Source organism: Rhipicephalus sanguineus, chromosome 10, assembly GCF_013339695.2.
Source record: "Rhipicephalus sanguineus isolate Rsan-2018 chromosome 10, BIME_Rsan_1.4, whole genome shotgun sequence".
NCBI classification, from domain to species: Eukaryota; Metazoa; Arthropoda; class Arachnida; order Ixodida; family Ixodidae; genus Rhipicephalus; species Rhipicephalus sanguineus.
In genome coordinates this window covers 146724136-146743620 of record NC_051185.1, presented here as the reverse complement: position 1 = coordinate 146743620, position 19485 = coordinate 146724136, and the positions used below count along the sequence as shown (strand labels likewise).

Sequence of the window (19485 nt, the reverse complement as noted above, 5' to 3'; positions counted from 1 at the left end):
CATCCATCCATCCATCCATCCATCCATCCATCCATCCATCCATCCATCCATCCATCCATCCATCCATCCATCCATCCATCCATCCATCCATCCATCCATCCATCCATCCATCCATCCATCCATCCATCCATACATACATACATACATACATACATACATACATACATACATCCATCCATCCATCCATCCATCCATCCATCCATCCATCCATCCATCCATCTCCATCTATCTATCTATCTATCTATCTATCTATCTATCTATCTATCTATCTATCTATCTATCTATCTATCTATCTATCTATCTATCTATGGCCATCTTCAGCCCAGGCCCAGCGACCTCGGATGCAGGCGACAAACTTGGCACCGTCTTCAGAGCAATAAAAAAGAAAATGGTGTTATCAGCGTTATCTTACCAACAAAGGTACGCTAGAAGCAATGTGCCCAAAGTTTAATGACTTCCAGATGAGCCGTGCAGCTGTTAGAGGTGTAGAGACGGTTTCGCTGTTTGTAAGCAAACTGGCATGCGCCGAACAGTCTGCCTAAGGAGACTTCCGGTGCCCCACTTCCGGTAATACTTTTTCAATGGTCCCAGCGGTGTTTTTCTGGTGTGTTTGAGTTTGTTTCTCTATTATTTCTGGCGCATTCCTTCAGATGTGTTTGGAGCGATGTCTAGGGAGTATATGAAGCGGCTCAAGAACGTCGCACGGGGGAGACACAAGCAGAAACTGCATTGGAGAGTAGAATTTGCCTGATACGCTGGATAGGGAAGTTTTGCAATTCAGCTTTTCTACTGGAGCTAGAAACCTGTCTCCTGTCACAGCCGCGGACATAATGTAGTTTGTCTAGACACACAAGGTCACGATAAAGTTATTATTGCGCTTGTGCCACAACGGGCACTCTTGATAGGGATCGGCGCCTATCGGAATCCATCGTGATCCAAACTGTTCGGTGTGACTGAGAAATTATAAAACGTACTCATTATGTGATGGCACGTCAGGTGAGGCTGAGTCACGCGAACTACTGTGGTTTACTCACGAGCACGGTATTCATGTATTAAGCTTTCAAGTGAACCTTGAGTGCAACGAGGTCCATTGGCGGCAACACGACAGTTGATGAGTCATTTGCTCGCACCGATGAGAACCCACTCGCAGGCGTCGCTCACATAAAAGGCATATGCAACGGCGCCACTGCAATTGGCAACAAAACGTGGGCACCGCGACGTACACTGTGTATTCATGTTGAGCACGGCTGCTTTGGTGTCCCGAGTGTTGCTTCGAACAGTACACATTACTGATGAGGCTCCAACTAGAAGAAACACATTTACGATGGATTTTCGGTGTTAGCCAGCTTTCACATTTTGCTATCCACTTCAGGCGTCAGTGCAGCTATCTGTCATGGGTGGCAGACGATGGCGTCCGACGTGTTACTTGTAAATGGGGACCTTCGACTAACGTCTGAGCATTGTCTGAGTATGCATTGAACTTTACTTGCCTTAAATTTGATGAAATGGGCAGAACAAATCTACGGGCTCTTTGTGGGAATTCAGTTTTTGTCGCCTGATCGCTGCAATCCAGTCACTTTTTCTGCCTTCATCTGTCGCGGAACAGAACGTTTTGACTTGCGATAGCGAATTAGTTGCTGATCGCAGACTGCATCCTGGCACTACACATCAGTGCCCGAGTTGCGAGCGATTCATCGGAATAATTTCATCCGCAGAAAACATCGAAACACATGCAGTCACGACCAGCAACGCAGGCTAAAACCGCGCTAAAACAAGGTAAACAGGAAGTTTTCTAGGGAGCATTTCAGGTGAACACACAATGTTGCCAGAGAACGGTAAGCGCTGGCGAAACCATCTATATACAGTATACAATCGCAATATGTTACTAGCAACATAAATAAGTGTCATAAGGCTAGGCTACTAGTGTATGAAGGAAAGAAGTGTTAATTTTAAGGGCTCGTTTTTCTTTGTTATGCGCAATATTAATGAGCCCTAACAGACAATAATGCCAAGGAAAGTATAGGGGATGTTATCAATAGTAAATGTAAGGTAAATGTGAAGAAAGAAAAGTGGACGAAAAGATAACCTGCCGCGGGCAGGGATCGAACCTGCGACCTTCGAATAACGTGTCCGATGCTCCACCAACTGAGCTACCGCGGCGGCCATCCCCCCCCCCCCTTCCACTTTATAGGGTATATATGTACATTTAAACGTGGGAGCGTCAGTCAGCGCCGCCAGTAGCCATGACGGCGAGTGTGGAACACATTTTTTTCTGCCTGTTGGCGTCACGTAGCACGTGGACTTATTACGAGCTGGCAGCTGACCAATAATCCCTCGCATACCACCTGAAAGCATCAAGTCTGCCAGAACGGGACCCTCGCTATGAATGAAGGAAAGAAGCGTTAATTTTAAGGGCTCGTTTTTCTTTGTTATACACAATAATAATGAGCACTAACAGACAATGATGCCAAGGAAAGTATAGGGGATGTTATTAGTAGTAAATGTGAGGTAAATGTGAAGAAAGAAAAGTGGACGAAAAGATAACTTGCAGCGGGCAGGGACCGGACCTGCGACATTCGAATAACGCGTCCGATTCTCTACCAACTGAGCTTCTGCGGCGGCCATCCCCCCGTCCACTTTATAGAGTATATATGTACATTTAAACGTGGGAGCGTCGATCAAGGCCGCCAGTAGCCATGATGGCGAGTGTGGAACTCTCTTTTTTTCTACTAGTGTGTAACACTCTTTTTTTCCTACTAGTGTGTAATATATATGTGTTCTTCACTTGTGCAGTTTTATGGCAGTCTTTGGGTCTGAGGGAGCAGGGTGCTCGCCTGGAAGCAGGACAAAAAAAGATGGGCAATTGTAATACGACAGTTATTATCAACGAACTGCGTGAATGCTACGAACGCTCTGTCTGAATTATTTACTGCATATGATAATATTTTTCAAACACGAAAGTGCTTTATGCCTATGTCCACCAAGACTTCAGTGACGTATTTCCGTCACGGAATTGACGTAGAAAAAATACGCACGATGACATGGCAAAGGAAGAAAAGCGTTTCGTCAAGGGGAGTCGAACGCACGACCTCTCGGTCCGCGACAACAGATGCCGGACACGCTAGCCACTGCGCCACGGTCACACGTTGTGGAGGCTTTCCAAACGCGTCTTTATAGCTCGCACCTTACTTTCTCAGTGCTCTTGGTCGGCGAGGTGGTGGCGTCCTCTGGGAACGGTAAAGTAATGCACCATGACCGTAGCCTCGGCGATTTTTTCCTGCAATGCGTCGTTGATCGAAGCCAACCGTCTGTCCCATTCGGCGCGTTTCCAATAGGATAAGTTCACTTTTGTCAACGCCTTAAAACACCGTGAGGTGGTGACCTTAACCCAAGCATCGGCCTCGCTCATAGCATCCATTCATACCAAAAATAGCTCTGCGACGCGCGCCTGCCTCGCCTGGCTGTAACACCGCGTTCACCGCTTACGCTTGCCCTGAGAAAAATTGCGGCGAGGCTACAGGGTAGACCGGACGCGTGTTGCGTTCCCCTGTAGTCCGGCCGTGGTGTTCAATAACTCTTTAACATGCGGCGGGATGGCGACCTTAGCCCAAGTTCTGCATCCAATGAGCTGCGCTCTTCTCGCTGCCACACTGCCTTTTCTGCTTACGCTCTCACCGTTAACTGCTAAAGATACCACAAGGGTTTGTTTAATCATTGATCATGGTTGTTAGTCGTCGAGATAAAGATGTACAATCTAAGAAAAAAAAGAGTATGTGAGTCCTTTCGGGTAGTCCTGACTTGCCACGTATATGGCTTTCTTTAAAGAGGCATGTTACCTCCCTTGTGGGACACACAACTCTCAGAAGAGAGTATAATGACGCCCAAAGAGAGTTGACGTGACTCCTTAAAGAGAGTCATATACGTGGCAAGCCAGAACTCTTCAAAAAGAGCCAAAGGACTCTTTTTTCTTAGAGTGTACCACCAATAGTCAACGTGGGTGCATCCCCGTTAAACGGTTCTATAGCTGCCAAAGACCAATAGGCATTGTGCAAGCTCTCTTATACCAATGTACCGTAAGCATTCAACTACTTCTGTAACGACACGTTTTACTTTCGTGTTATACGGATTCCTATGACAGAGGAATCAACCATGTTTTTTTTATTTATTAAGTGTATAAAACGCACCTTTCGACTTGGCAGAACTCGCTGAGGAAAGTACCATAGCTAATTGGGCTTGTTGGTAATTGTTCATTTACACAGGATATGGCACGCGCACAGACACGGGCAGTAGAAGATGTTTGAGTCTTTCTTCTAGTGTCCGTGTTTGTGTGCGCGCCATATCCTGTCAAAAGGAAAGTACCATATTATAATTTTATATCTCTAATGGCTGGATGGCTCATCTGGAAGTCATCACACTTTGGCCACATTGCTTGCAGCGTACCTCTGTTGGCAATAAAACGCAGATGATACCCTATTTTCTTTTCGATTGCTTTGAAGACGGTGCCAAGTTTGCCGTCTGCATCCCAGGTCAGCGGGCTTGGGCAGAAGATGGCCATTGCGTGTGCTTCATGCCGTTTGAGATGCGACGACGAGAAAGCTGGCGCAAATAAAAATGGAAAAACATATTTCTCGAGTTTGAAAAATAATACCCTCTTGTAACTTCGTATACGTTCAGCTAATACGCAGAGTTTTGCAATGAGGTATCATGCATATTTTTAGTCCGAACACCAAGGCGACTTTTTTGTCGTTGAGTACAGAGCTTTTCTGAAAAAAAAAGCGAAATTCGCAATTTTTGTTCACACGACCTGTTATACCTTCAGCGCCTAAATTGTTTTTATTTATTAGCATATTGAACAGGCCTACATTACATATTTATGTGCCCTCTAAATTTGCAATGCTGCTGGAAAAAAATTATCAAATTTTGCAACTTTATTTATTTTGCTAGTGCCAGAAGCCCTCGAAGAATTGTTATACATAAAGACGTCATTATTTTCATAGTTACACTACTTCATTAGCTTGCGCAAGCGTTATTTTATCGATTATATTACATAAACCCCCCTTGAAAAAAAATTGTATGATGCCCTCTAGCTCAATCGGCGCAAAGCGACAAACTCTCACAAATAGGCGGGAATATTTTTGGGAACAGAAACACACGAGGGGAACGACTTTACAGCTTCAAGAAAAATGTTGAAATTTTGTCAGCCATATTTAAGATGGTTGGAAAATAAATGGTTGAGTTGGCATGGAATGACCCACTAGTGGTCTTCCACTGTTCGTGCCTCCATTTTTCGGCAGCCTTCCTCCGCTCAAGCTGTTTTAACAGTTCGGAAAATTGTTGTGTCCTCTATATCGTTAAACGGATATAAAAAATTTGGTACACCTCGCAAGAGATAAGGAAGAACTACCAAATTGTCATAGTGTCCGCATAGACGTAGCGCAATTTGAAAGCCACAATAGCCCATATGATTTTGTTAAATAGTGCAGCAAACTCAACCAAATGCGCGCGCTTAGTCCTTCCATTAATATGGTGTTGATATGCAGTAGTGATGCGTTGAACCACGTGCCATTTGTCGAGAATGACTTGAGTGACAGCAGAAGGAAAGGCACGGCAACTTTCGCTACATGCTAGCGTAAGAGTGACCACGCAGCAGCCCGAAAAGGAGCTCTATGCAGAAGCGAAGTTTGCGCTCAACTCTTCATTTGTTGATGTCTAAGTTTACAATGGCTAAGTCATTGACACATAGGTTCTCATTTCGTGCGCTTTGAAACATGCATTCGTGAAACTAAAATCCAACGTGGTCAGATGCCCTTACCTTGTGAATAAATGTGTCAGGTTCAAGAAGCCAAAGGCGGGGAAGAGTTTGTTGAAGCTATATTTTAGGGTCAAAACCGAAGCAGAAAACAAAACATATCGGCGGCAACGCCACATATTATTCATATCATAAAAAAGAGCTAATGCAAGGCATCTCTCATTTTTCAGACTAAAGTTCCATTAGAGCGCATATGCGGCAGGTAGAATAGGCTGCTGATATAATAATTCTAAGCGTGAATTTGCGAGTAATACATCGGAAACACTGACATTGAAGACTGAAAAATACTATTTTTTAATATAAAATACGTCACCGATTCATAGCATATCTGTCACTTGGTCTTCTTCGGCAGAACTCTTGGTTGAAAGACACTCGTCGTAGGCGTCAGGGGAATTGTACTTCTCCTTGAAGAACGTAAGCGTGTTTTTAACTGCGGTCAGCATTGGAAACGTGCCCAAACCGCAGTGGTCGAATGCATCCGAATACTCGAGCCGCGCCGCCGTGATCCCGTACTGTAGTCCAGTTACGTTCCTCTTCGTTAGGCAAAGCTTTGAAAATCAATGAAAATGAGTAATCTCATGCTTGTCATGCCGCAATAAATGCGGGATGTGTAACTATAATGAAACTCACTCAGAAGTAAAATGTCTGGAATAGTCATTTTGAGTGGAAATGCACCCATAAGTCAAAATTTTCTAAACTATCAGCCAGAATGCAAAGAAGTTTCAAGCCTGATGCATAAAATGCTTATGAATACAGTAATGTTTAAGAGAGCGTGACAAAACTCAACATAGAAAAAAAACAGATGTACTTAGTGTGCGTTATTGCGGTCATAGTTTCTAATCTGAGTGCTCTTATCGGGGAATATAACATTTTTTTTAACACTCAGCATTACGACAATGCACACCGGGGTAGGATTCGAGGAAAAACACGCTTATTCGAAACGCAAGAACAGAAAGTTATCAACTGGTTCCCGGCTCTCGAAAACAGAAGAACCCGACATGTAACTCGGAGAGAAATTCCGGCGACGAGTTTTATAGCTCAACGAACACACAATCGAGGTTCAAGTTTAATAAAGAGATATGCTATCGAAAATTGTTGGCTGTAAAGTGGGCACTCATTTCGTAATTGTTCAAGATAGTTTCGCTAAGGGACAGAAAAAATCGGTGCCAATTAGAGAGAGACAATCAGCTGCGCGTAATTTCTTTTTTATAATTGAGTGCAGCATGCTCTTAAATTCCCTGGGTGGAAAAGCGGTGGTGAAGTAAAACGCAGACGTGGACCGGAAGAAAATTAATGGGTGTGATAAAACTTAAAATTCGCAAGGAATAAGGGCCGCTTTTCTGGAAGAATACGAGGTCAGTTTAGCATCTCTGCGAAAGGCTTTTGTCCCACAGCGTGAACATGATAACGATTGTTGTGCAAAGAGAGAAGCATATTTTGTGCAAACTTCATACATTGTTTCACACCTTTAAATGAGGCAACGCCGTTTGCTAAAACTAAGCGTAGGTGTCATAATTGCCATATAAGAATTTCTATGAATTTCTTCACCTTTATATACTATTACTCTGTTTTTTTTTTCTTTAGTTATGTGAAAACGCTACATACGAGAACTAAAAAAAAATTGTTATGCAATGTATGTTTTTTTGGCTGTCAAAAGTAGGGGCAATATAGCAGCTTTTTGCTCATGTCCTCGCGTTCGTTATGTTACTGACGCTGTACGTAATGAACGATAGACATGGACATGGTTCACATTGACGAACTAAACAGCGCTCACTCTGAACCTTATAACTACTGCGAAAGAAGACGAAGTGCACAGTAGACACTAAACCTGAAGACAACGAGCTCTGGACATGCAATGTGCAGAAGAGAGGGTGCCTAATCATACGCCTTGGATAACATTTATATATTAAACTGGACAACTACTCACATCTGAGCGCTTACTGCAGAAGCTATACGTGACAAGTGCAGTTAGAAGGAACGGAAATTATGTTTTCTTACGAAAGACGCGATAAATATGAAGTAGGGAAGGTGTAATATGTAAAGAAAGAAGAAAAATGTGAAGCACTTAAAGGGACACTAAAGAGAAACAATGAATTGGTTTAGATTGATAAAGTGTGCTCAGAGAACTCTTGTGTAGTTTATTTCACCACCATAGGTTTATTATTAGAGGTGAAAACCAAGTTCAAAGTTTCATTTTTAAATTTCGCGCTGAACTTTGTAATTCGGGACGTCAAAGGTTTCAAAGAGCATTTAACGTATTTTGGCGCCACTGGCTCGACTAAATTTCCACAAACTCGTTATGTCAAGTCTCTGGCCCCCTCAGAGGACAACGTACTTCGATTTAACCGATTAGGAACTACGTAGGCCCAAGAGGCGCCGTCAAAAATATGTGACGTCACGGCAAATGGTGCGGGAATTCCAAGGTGGCGTCGCCACCTGTATTTTCTTTTTTCGCGTTTTCTCGCTTATTAAGCGTCTTCTCGCAGCAAGCGTGGTGTTTTTGGTATCGTGGAAGACTACTTTACTAATGCGAGAAAAATCGTCTTGCTCTTTAGTGTCCCTTTAAGTGGCTGTGCCGGACAACAGAGCTTCTCCCATTAATGTCTGATACTTGGGCTAGAAGGAGTCCTACTTTGCTGGCGTTGTGCGTTGGCATGAAGGTATGTCAGTATTGAGAGCGTGTCCGAGAAGTGGCTCATAATCTGTATAAATTTCTAATACGCAATAATAAAAAAATACATCAAGTCATAGTCAACGCGTGGTCCAGTATTTTTGCGCTTAATGCAGTCTTCGTCCTGGTTGCCTTAGAAGTAGTAATGATAAATCAGCGTAAACAAGTTCACATCACTATCCCTCGTTGTAAACAGTCCTTAGTGCTTTAAATTTCAAAGAAATGTTTTTTTGAAAATAGTGAATGTACAAACAATTGAATCACTGGGCGGCAACGACTCTGCGTACCTTGTATCTTAGCGTAGCGGGTGTGTCGTAGACAAAGGTCATCGCTGCGTTCTTGTCCACGACGTAACTGCAGCTCATCTCTTCGCTTTCGCGAATGCTGTCGTACTTCGGATTCTTGCACACCTGCGGAGAATGTCAGAAGCGTGCGTCTGTGAGCGAAAACAATATAGTATTAAGGTAGCATATTGGGTGAGATGGAAGATACTCATGATGGCCGGCGCGAACAAGGCGCAGTACCAGAAGGATGTACACGACACAAGCGCTGCCTAACAGCTGAAAGTTTAATGGAAAAGCGTAAGATATATAAACGGAAAGGAAGTCAGTGAACAGCAACGAAAACAAGTTCCAACATATCTTTGCTTAAATATTCCATGCTTTTTTGTTAAACTTTCAGTTTGATAGCGCTCGTGTCGTGTGCATTCTTCTAGCCCTGTGTGTACTTTGCGCAGGCCATCATGAGATGTACATTAGAGTAGGCTTAACATCGAAATATTCACGAAAACGCAGAAATTGCTTTCTATACAACCATTATGCCTAACTGGATGAGGACTGTTGCACAAAAGCACCAAGGCAGATAACACTCTGCAAATTGCAAAACAATGTATATTGTAACAAATCTCGAACACTACAAAACAACGAAATTACGGCGCCATATCTTGAGAAATATATAATTGCGGTAGCAATGATATGGACACTCTCGCCGGGTTTTTGCCGTCGCTGTCATGTCCCGGATATATATATAAGCTACAAAGAAAAAAATACGAATCGCGCCACCGGGATTCGAACCTGCGACCCCTCTCTCCGCAGCACGGCGCGTTAGAGAACCATGGGCCACGCACCATTCGTTGTTTTCAATGCTAACGGTGAGCCATTTATAGACCTGTTCCCAGACGGCTCCTTGGGCAGTGCCACAATCTCCTCTGGGCGACGCTAAATATGCGTCCCCCCAAAAATGAACTGTTGAGGCTGTGACGTCAGCCTTTGTACTCCCGCAGGCAGCCGAGCATGGCGGCGTTCTTTCTCTCCTATGGAAGGCACCATATATACACATTTACTGCTGGCGGTACGCAGAGCTTGGCGGTGCTTCAGCGTGTGCCGTATCACCCGCGAGATTGCCAGAAGTGTGCGCTTTAAAGCAACGCTCCTATATTTTGCTTTAGTTTGAAAACTGGCCTTGAGACGCGCACCAAAACGTGGCCCCTTCCTGCACTCGCGATGTGCAACGCTGGCTAAACAATGCGTCGTACGCCACCGCGCGTCAGGAGACACGGAGGGGTAACTCCACACGACGCCGTTTTCAAGAAGAAAAAGTATCTAGGAACGCCGGGTTGTAGCGCGCTTCTCAAGCACAAAGGTGTAAAAACTGTGACAGTTTTAGGGGCGAAGCTCCTTAAGGCGGCACCCGTTCGTCCCTCGTCGTGCTCGTAGTAGTGAGTAACAAGTCTTACCCTTTGACCTCCAAGGTGGTGCCGGTGGGAGATTTCTCCTGTGCGTTGTTGAACAATAAAAAATTCGCAGCGTGCGCGTTAACTAAAAGCCGAATTCTTCTGTCTCTGTAGAAGTGTAAGTGTTAGCTAAAAGCCGACTTCTTCTGTCTCTCATTCCCATTAGCAGCCATTGTTTACCTCCAAGGCAGTGCCTGGTGAGATTTCTCCTGTGCGTGATTAAACAACAAAAATTTTGTTCAAAACGCCGTTGATTGATGAAATAAACCAACGAAAGACGCCAGATGTTTTGTAAAAACAAAACGAAAGAACGCCAGATGTTTCTAAAGCAAAACGAAAAAGACGCCAGCTGCTTAACGAAAGACGCAAGGTGTTTTCTAAAGCAATGGTTTTCTAAACAATGAAAATTCACAGCGTACATGTAAAATTAAAGTGAGCTGCAAGTCGTCATAACTCATCGAACCTTTAGTATAAACGCGCCCGATCTCACGTCGGTGATGATGTACTGGGCAGAATTCACGGAAGATTCACGGTTTACCGATGAACCTCCGCAGCTTCGCCCACTCATCATCATTCACTCCGTGGATATGCTGTTTAGTTCACGCTCGTCCTGTGTATACCTGTGCATTCTTTTCGAACGTCCTTTCTTGTGTTTGGCAGCGCGCTGGAAGTGTCGAGCTCTGACCAGGCCCGTAGCCAGGGGGGGGGGCAGCCCCCCCTCCCCGGTATTTTGATTACACAAGGTGTTTTATCGAAAATAAATCATGAAAATAGGCGTTTTTCTTAAATAGTCATGGTTTTCAGCAAGTGCCCCCCCCCCTCGAAAAATATTCCTGGCTACGGGCCGGGCCCTGACCATCACAGGTCGGCAAACTAACTCATGAGTCGATTCTCTCATACGCACTCAGACTCAGATCGAGCCGTGAGTCTGAGTTTGAGTGAGTGAGTCCGGGTGAGTAATATTTTGGTGAGCTTGACTCAGAGGGAGTCCGGATGAGAAAAAGTTTAGTGAGTCTGAGTCGGAGTGAGCACTAAGCGCAAAATATATCTCTTAAGTGAGTCTGAGTGCTCTCCACACTTTTTTGCCGACCTATGGTTCTATCTACACAACTTCTGCATTACTATCAGCCTTAGTTCGGCTCACGTTTATACTCCCACCGGGTCACACATACTTCAAAGCACTAGCGTTCATACGCCAGCTCAATATTTATAAATCAGAGGCGTGATTTACGTAAAAAGAGGAAGGGGGGCAGGTTGACTTCTCTCCCGCAGACTCTTTTGAAGGATGTTTTTGATAAAGATATCTCATGTCAGTCATCTCTTTCAATAAAAATGTCCTTACTGGAATGCGTCCGCTGATAACTTATATCTGAAGGTACGAGATGAAAAGGCGCCATGTGGAGCAGCAATTATGCGAGGCATTGCTGTTAAGGAGCACTGACACCACGGTCGAAAAAGCCAATTATACGCTAACGGACTCATGGGTCGACTCACTTAGACTCACTCAGACTCAGATAGAGCCGTGAGTCTAAGTCTGAGTGAGTCAGAGTGAGTAATATTTTGGTGAGTTTGAGTCCGAGTGAGTCCGGCTGAGAAAAAGTTTAGTGATTCTGAGTTCGAGTGAGTGCGGTAGAGGAAAATTTTTTGAATCTGAGTCCCAGTGAGCTCTAAGGACAAAATATATTTCATGAGTGAGTCTGAGTGAGCTCGACATTTTTTGCCGACCTATGGTGACCATCGTTAGTTCGCGCTCGCCCTGTGTGTGTTATTCTCCTGAGTCCTTTGCGCTTCAGCGGCACGCTGCAAGTATTGAGCTGCTTGCCGTTCTTCGTGGGTCACTCTAATCGATTGCTATCGCATTAGTTACTTCGTTCTTGTGGTGAGACTTTCTTTACATGCATTATTTTATTTGTCCTACGTCTTTCTGAAATGCTTGATAGGATTGGACGAAAGACTGACACTTCAATCTTAGGTGTGTACACTTTAGCGCTACCGTTTACTTTATCTTATTAAGGCAAAAGCCTTAGATGCCTCATGAAACACGAAATTTGACCGTTGGCGTCCCGCGTCGGCGGCGTCTCGCGTCCCGCGGCGTCGTGGAGGAGGGATGCAAAAAATCATCCTCACGTGATGACGTGACCATATGACGGCACGATGGCGTCACAGATCGCCTAAATTTGTGACGTCGAATTGGGACGTCACAGTGACGTCCCGCTGCGTAACGTAACCTGATGACTCATTACATCGCATCATAACTTGGTCGAAAGTAGTCAGATCACGGAGGCAATGCAAAACCAGCTGAGGTACGTCCGATCTTGGAGGCAGTGTGAAACCACCTTTGCTGCAGAAAGCTTCCGAATGGTGGAAGCGCAGCACCAATACATCGGTTGAGAGGAAAAAGCAGATGTCTTTCGCATTGGAGTCGTCTTAGAATGCATGAGGGACCCTGTGGGTTTTTTTATTGAATGTGCATCATCGTACTTTCATACGCTCTGTTTTGCAGAGAGCGTTTTTGTTGTGTCATTAATATCTCGGGCTATATAACTGCCTCTCCTAGGGGAATTTTTGAGGGCCCGTTTCCTTGTTTGACACCAATTTTTGTTGAGGACTTTCCTAAAGGAGCCCTAAAACGAGGACAAAGGAGAGATCAAAGGGGCAATATGAACTGTCTTGTGCGACAGCGTGTAACTTCTTCGCATATTAAGCCACATTTATATGCAGGTATTGCACTTTATATTGATCTTGGAGAAATCAGAGCATCGTGTAAGCAAGACATGCTAATAAAAACGGTAACGAAGTAAGTATTTGCTGCTATCCTGCGCAATTATTTTAAATTCAGCATCGAAACTACAAATAACTGCCACACAACAACGTTACCACCTGGCGCTACGAGCTCTTACAACGTTCTGTTCTTCGATTCAATTAAAGATGAGTGCACTCACTGAATGCTTGATTCGATTGATTGAGTGTAGCAGCACTAGTCAAAACGCAGAAAGAAACGGTCAGCACGGGTTTTTCCCCCACTATTATCAGTGCATTATATTGCTCATTATGCCCTTGCATAACGTCGAAGGTAGCATTTTGGTATTAAAAGAAAAATCTTAGATGCCTTATCAAACTGCAAAATTGACAGTCGGCGGTGGCGTCAACATGAGTAATGAAAAGATATCGTCATGCAATGACGTCACCATATGACGTCATCACGACGTCACAGATAGCCAAAATTTGTTACGTCAGGATGTCACTATGACATCACTTAACGTGACGTCACATAAGGACGTCATCATATGTTGTCGTCGCTTCGTCAAAGGTGGGCCGGTGCCGGAGGCAGTGAAAAACCAGGTAAGCTGCGGAAAGCTTCTACTCGGCCCACGATCCTAGAGGCAGCTGAAAACCACCTTAGGCGCAAGAACGTTTCGGGGGGTGGGGGTGTATTAGTACATCGACTGAGGAAAAGACATGCTTTCGCATTCGAGATGTCTTAGGCGACTGCATACGAAATCCTATGATTTTCCTAATGTGAGTGATAACACAACTGTTAAATGTTGTGATGGATTGGGCAACATTCTTTTGCGTTGCATGAAGTGGGGCAGTGCGGAGCAAGATGATACACCATCTTGGTTGTTGCTGAAAGGCTAAGTGGAAGACGTACTGTCGCGATGCCAGCCATTTGCTGTTCGATCTTGTCCTGAAAGCAGGTGTCACCAGGTGTGTAGTTTCGCACGTTCCCCTGTGAGTCGGTGTCGACCAGGTACCAGCGGCCGTACAGCCCCACGGACACCGTAAGAGCCGCCGTTTTGATGCCCTCATTTCGCAACTTGTCCAGGTCACTGATGTGCTTCAGCGCAGAGTACTGCGAACGGCGTAGTGCACGGAGTTGAGTTGATTTCTTGGTCACGTGACAATGCGGTATGTATACACGAAAAGACGACACATTAAGTGCATGCGACGCACTACGATAGCTATTTTCGATGCTCTTTTCGTCTGTCGTCTTTCCGGCGCTCTAAGTTCTTAACAAATGCCGTACCAACTAGCCCACATCTATAATATACTTAATGGTCTATGTTCTCCTGCGGAAAAGTCGGTGGTTGTTGCTACAGAAATTGAGTTTATAAGAGAGTGCTTCTACTGCTCAAACATCTATTGATTTCGGCATTGATTCAAGCATTGATTTCGGGCTTCCCCTACAGCCTCCGCTCCGTCCAGTTACCAATGGACTCGACAACCTAGCCAGTAGGGTAGATTTCACCGATTCTCAGGTTGTACACAGATATTGAGCCTTCCTGCAAACGTATTACGGGACGTATGTTCACATTGTTAGGGGAAAGATAGACTTGAATATGTATAGATGTATTTGCAACTGGTCAGGCGAGCAGCGCTGCCGATACGAACAGCTCGCGCCAGTCTATCTTATGTCGTCCTTCTCTTCGTCTTCTTGTTCCCGATGCCACTGGAACGTAGCAATATGAACACGACACAATCAATGACTGGACATTTACATTTAGCAGATCGAAGGGGAAAACTAGTCGGACGTTTGGAGCACCAAGCTACAAAGAAAGCTTATTAAAATTCGTCGTGGTTTGAGATTCGAACCCATGACAATGCCCTTCCGGTTCGGTTACCGTATACCATCTGATCTAAAGAGGGGCCAATGAGGTCACAGTGCTATGGCAAATCGGTGGACAACTCAAGTCACACGAATACTAAATATCCAAATCAGCACTGCAGAAGTCAGTGATGTATGAGACGGTTTGTGAAAGGGATTTTTCATGTTTACTGTCCATGCGTGTATGGTTGTCGACTAACTCGCTCTTGCGCTACGACCTACTAGCATTCCGTTTGGCTCCGATGTTAGAGCGACAGCACCAATTGTGTCGTCATTCTTCCGTCTGGTCGTTTTGCGCTGTTAGCCGAGGGCATGAAAAAGCGTTGGGGCCATTTCTGAATCCCATACAAAAATGAATTTTACATCACTTAGAAAGCTTAATTTCTGAGTAATCTATACGAACTTCCTTTGTTCCTTTGTTACTATAGGTTGCCTGTAAGAATCGCAGCTAGATGGTTCCGAATCACTCCTTCCCCTCCACCCAAAGACAGCTCATTTTAAGTAACGAAAACAGCCATCGAAGGCTATTTCATTTGCACTGTGTGCACCGCGAGTGACTGAAGAGGCCAAGAGAACTTTAGCCATGATCGAGACGTACACTATAAAATGTATGAACGAACACAAGAGTACAAGCGTTAATTGTCGATTGAGTCCCTGTTCCTACTCCAAGAGCCAAGTAGCTAATATGAGACACTTAAAGAGACACTAAGGGCAAATAGTAGGTCGAAGGGGATTGTTGAAATAGCATTAAACCTCACTGTGCTTGTTTAGTGTAAAAAAATGCTTAGTTAGAAAGAAAATCACGTTTTAGTGGTCCGCGCACAGTTGGCAAGAGGCGTATCTCTTGCCTTATTCGACAGCGGGCGCTGCGGTTTCTTGCGTGATAATTAAGCTACCAATGAGACGCAATTAACAGCGCCAGCGGAGCAGAGAAAGGCAAAAACGGAACTTTTGGACCCCTCGCGTTGCCTTCCGCGGTAACGCGAAGTTCTTTTTCCATGAATCAAACAGGGATGCGCAAGCTTCATTTTATTCCGTCTTGTAATGCACTGCAACATTCTTTTCATCATGGGTAGTTTCAGTACTAGTGCTTAGTTGTACTGCGGACGTTCTACGTCATCGGGCTCTTGTTCTAGAATGTCCCACGTGTGCTACATATAGTGTAATTTCTCTATTACCAATGCGCCGCTGTGCATATTATTGACGTTTCAGACATTCTCAAGCGTCCACCTTTCGTTCTAGCGCAACTTGCTGTTTACCTGTAGATGGCCTTTAAATTGATAATAATACACAGATGTCATTAATAACATATTCTGCTGTTATTCTGACCATACGGCGGAAATTTGCTTAGTAAAGCTATCTCACCAAGTTATAGAAATAAACGTTGTTATTCTTCACGTGCGGGGGTTGCTTCAGAAGATTTGGCGGCAAGATCTTGCAGTCATCGTAATTGCTATCACCGTCATAGATATGGGCCTTCGAAATGAACATGTCCGGCGTAAGGACGGTCCTAAATGAAACAAAAAAAAGTAAAACAGCGTGAAGAGCTGAAGTCCCTGTTAGAGGCAAGGCACGATATCTGCTAAATAAAATACACTGCAACGCATAGTACTCGCACAGATTCCGATGAAAGTAGTCTATACGGGTATAGAATTTTTTCTTAGCGTTGTAGTTCATATTTCAATAAAATGTACTCGAGTTAAACGAAAATAGGTAGCAGGTGATTGACAAAAACACAAGAGGTTCGCTTTATCACATTTCTTTTTCATATTTCAGAGAAATCCAAAGAAATTTAACGCAGAAGTTTCACACTGAAACCGGAGTTTCATACAATAAGCTTCACCATGAGATGTAACAAATTCCGTAGCTAATGGACCACCTGAAAAAGGCGAATTTTACGTGAAACATTTCTGGCAGCTTCGCAATGGTGGCCCTTCAGCGGTACCAAGCCCGAAGGAAGAGCGGATCTGGGCGGCTTCCTTGTTTCTTCCTTTCTGTTTCTTTCTCTCTCTATTTCGTTCTCTTTCTCGCTCTTTCTATCTTCATTTCCTTTTCTTCCTTTTCTTCCTCTCTTTCTTTGTTTCTCTTTATTCTCTCTTTCTTTCTCTTGCTCTCTGTCTTTTCTATTTCTATTTTGTGTCTGTTTCTCTCTCTTTCTATGCCTTTCTCTGTCTTCGTATCTTTTCATCTCTTTATTCCCTTTATTTTTCTATTCCTCTTTCTTCCTATCGCTTTCTTTCTGTCTCTTCATCTCTCTTCTCTCTGTCTCTTCATTTTCTCTCTCGCTATTTTTTCTCTTTCTTTTCTAACTCTTCCTCTCTCTCTCTTTTTCATGCGTTTCACGCGCTCCACTTCGCCGAACCGAGTTCTCGTTTAACGCTCGCACCTGCTGTACTCGGTACTGGGGCTTGCCAAATTCCTGTGGCGCATGCCCACCTATGGAGTTTTGCAATCTGTCAAATACACCACCCGGCCTGCGCGGAACTCGTAGCACAGTGACAGCGTAAGCTGGAGAAGCGGCCTTCGTAGAGCCTGCTGCAAATTATTTTAGGGCACCTGCTGCCAGTATACTTGCGATGTATACTTGCAATGTCTCTTTGGGCGCAAGAGTTGATCTCAGACACTGCACTGATTTCCACTGTCGTGACAGCTGGCGCGCAGCAGTATAAGCACCCTTCGTTCCTTCGCGTCGCGTCTCCCCTCTAGCACTGCGGCGCACCATACGTCGCCACCGTCGAAATCGATGTAACGCTTGTGACCGCAGGTACCATGAGCGGCTTCACCGTCCCCATTGCCGCGGCCGCCCAGCGGCATCACACGTGCTGGCATCGAACGCTTAATGCAGGCAATGTCGTCTTACCAAAGTTTACCCAGTTTTCGGTCTCCAGGTTTATTTTTGCATTATCTTCATCTTGCGCCCAACAGTCGCCTTTTTTAAGAGTATAAAAGTCACGACATCCTGGCATTTTTACGTACCAAAACATCCGTATAACTACGGGCAGCGCCATAGTGGCAGACTGCCGAGAAATATTAATGAAGGGGTACCGTTTAACACACTTTAAAATGTACGTATGCGGGTGTTAGCACTTCGCCTCCATCAAAATATGGCCAGTGTGGGCGGGAATCGTACCCGCGTCCTCGTGCTCAGCAACACAGCACTTTAGCCGCTAAGATACCACGACGCGTAAAGGAGAAAAGTAAGGTCACTTGCCTGAACGCCTCCGCTACGTCCTTTGCCGAAATTTCGTCGTAGAACTGAGACCATACTGACGACATGAAAGTGTAGATTGGGCGCTTTCTCATTTTCTTGCCGTCGAGGTAACCTGTGAGCCGCTGCGAAATATTACCTTATGAGAGTGAGTGATCATTCCTGCGACACGTTGAATTCCGCTTTTAAATTCACTTTACTTCCTACTTGTTGTAGCTTATGTGGAGGAAACTTAAGAAGTTAACAAAATAAGCTCGGTAACAAGTTAGTGACGACGTAGCCAGTAATAGAGCGAGATGTCATAGGTGAGAGGAAGGCAGCAGTGCGGATTACTCGAAGAGCCGACGCAGCCAATATTATAATCCGCAATGAAAGAAAATAGTGCATCTGGCCAGGTCTTGTAGTAAGTAAGGTGGTCATCCAGTGGCCTATACATAGGGTGCCCCAGCTATCTTTAGCCAGAGTTTAAAAATATGCCAACGCACTCAATGACGATGCGACCAAATGCATATTGCTGACTACTGCCTGGACTATGTCAGATGATTTTTGTGTTCTGAATAATTGCTTAATTAGGCTACTTTAATAAACTAACTTTTGAAGCAATGAAGCTGGGCAAAAAAGTCCGACGAAAAAGATGCAGATCGGTTTGCAAAACGTCCTATTTTAAAGCTTCTAACTTCTTATCTATTAGGTATTTGTGTTTTTCTGCTTACTACAGATGCCCGCGACATACAAAAAATACCACGTGACATGCCCGCCTGTGCTCCAGTGCGCGCGATGATTCTAGCGCTCCCTAACGCTCCGCGTTCAAACGACCATAGCATTTGCCCGATTGTGCTGCCTCGACGGGGCAGCGACGATAGGGGTGGCTATGCGACGAACACGTTTTGCTAGCGGCAACACAATCGATAACAGCTGCGTCTGCTTATCGCTATCTTGAACCTGCGCGAGGGAAGCGTATGATTTGTACGCAGAACGCTAGGGATCACCAGAATCACGGTGAGCATAGGCGCGCAAATGGGCATGTCACGTGGTATTTTTTTTTTTGTATTTCGCGGGCATCTGTAGTAAGCAGGAAAGCATTAATACTTAGTGAATAGAAAGTTTGAAACTGTCTAATCGGACGTTTTGCAAACCGATGTACAAATTTCCCATTGAAATTTCTTGCCCGGCTTCGTTGCTTCGAAAGTTAGTTAAAGTAGCGTAATTAAGCAAATAATCACAACACAAGAAATAGTCTGACGTATTGCAGGCAACAGTCAGGAACATGCATTTGGTCGCGTCGTCATTGAGTGTGTGGGCATATTTTTAAGCTCTGGCTAAAGATAGCTGGGGCACCCTATATATTGCATTCACAGAGTGACAGACAAACGACGAACAGTGGACTTGATGACGGCGGAAAATTATAGGTGGTTTGATCCAACTACAAATCTCCAGTACGTAATATTTACTTAGCTAG

At 44.6% G+C, this 19485-nt stretch overlaps 1 protein-coding gene across 1 annotated transcript; it reads right to left on the bottom strand.

Moving 5' to 3' along the window:
• Positions 1 to 6105: 6105 nt before the first annotated feature.
• LOC119371864 (uncharacterized) lies at positions 6106 to 16327 on the bottom strand. Its single transcript, XM_037642326.2, has 4 exons — positions 16184 to 16327; positions 13865 to 14065; positions 8768 to 8890; positions 6106 to 6357 (listed from the first exon to the last, which is right to left on the bottom strand). The coding sequence occupies exons 1-4, from the start codon at positions 16307 to 16309 to the stop codon at positions 6127 to 6129; spliced, it is 681 nt and encodes a 226-aa protein (XP_037498254.1). The 5' UTR covers positions 16310 to 16327; the 3' UTR covers positions 6106 to 6126.
• Between the last annotated feature and the right edge of the window lie 3158 nt (positions 16328 to 19485).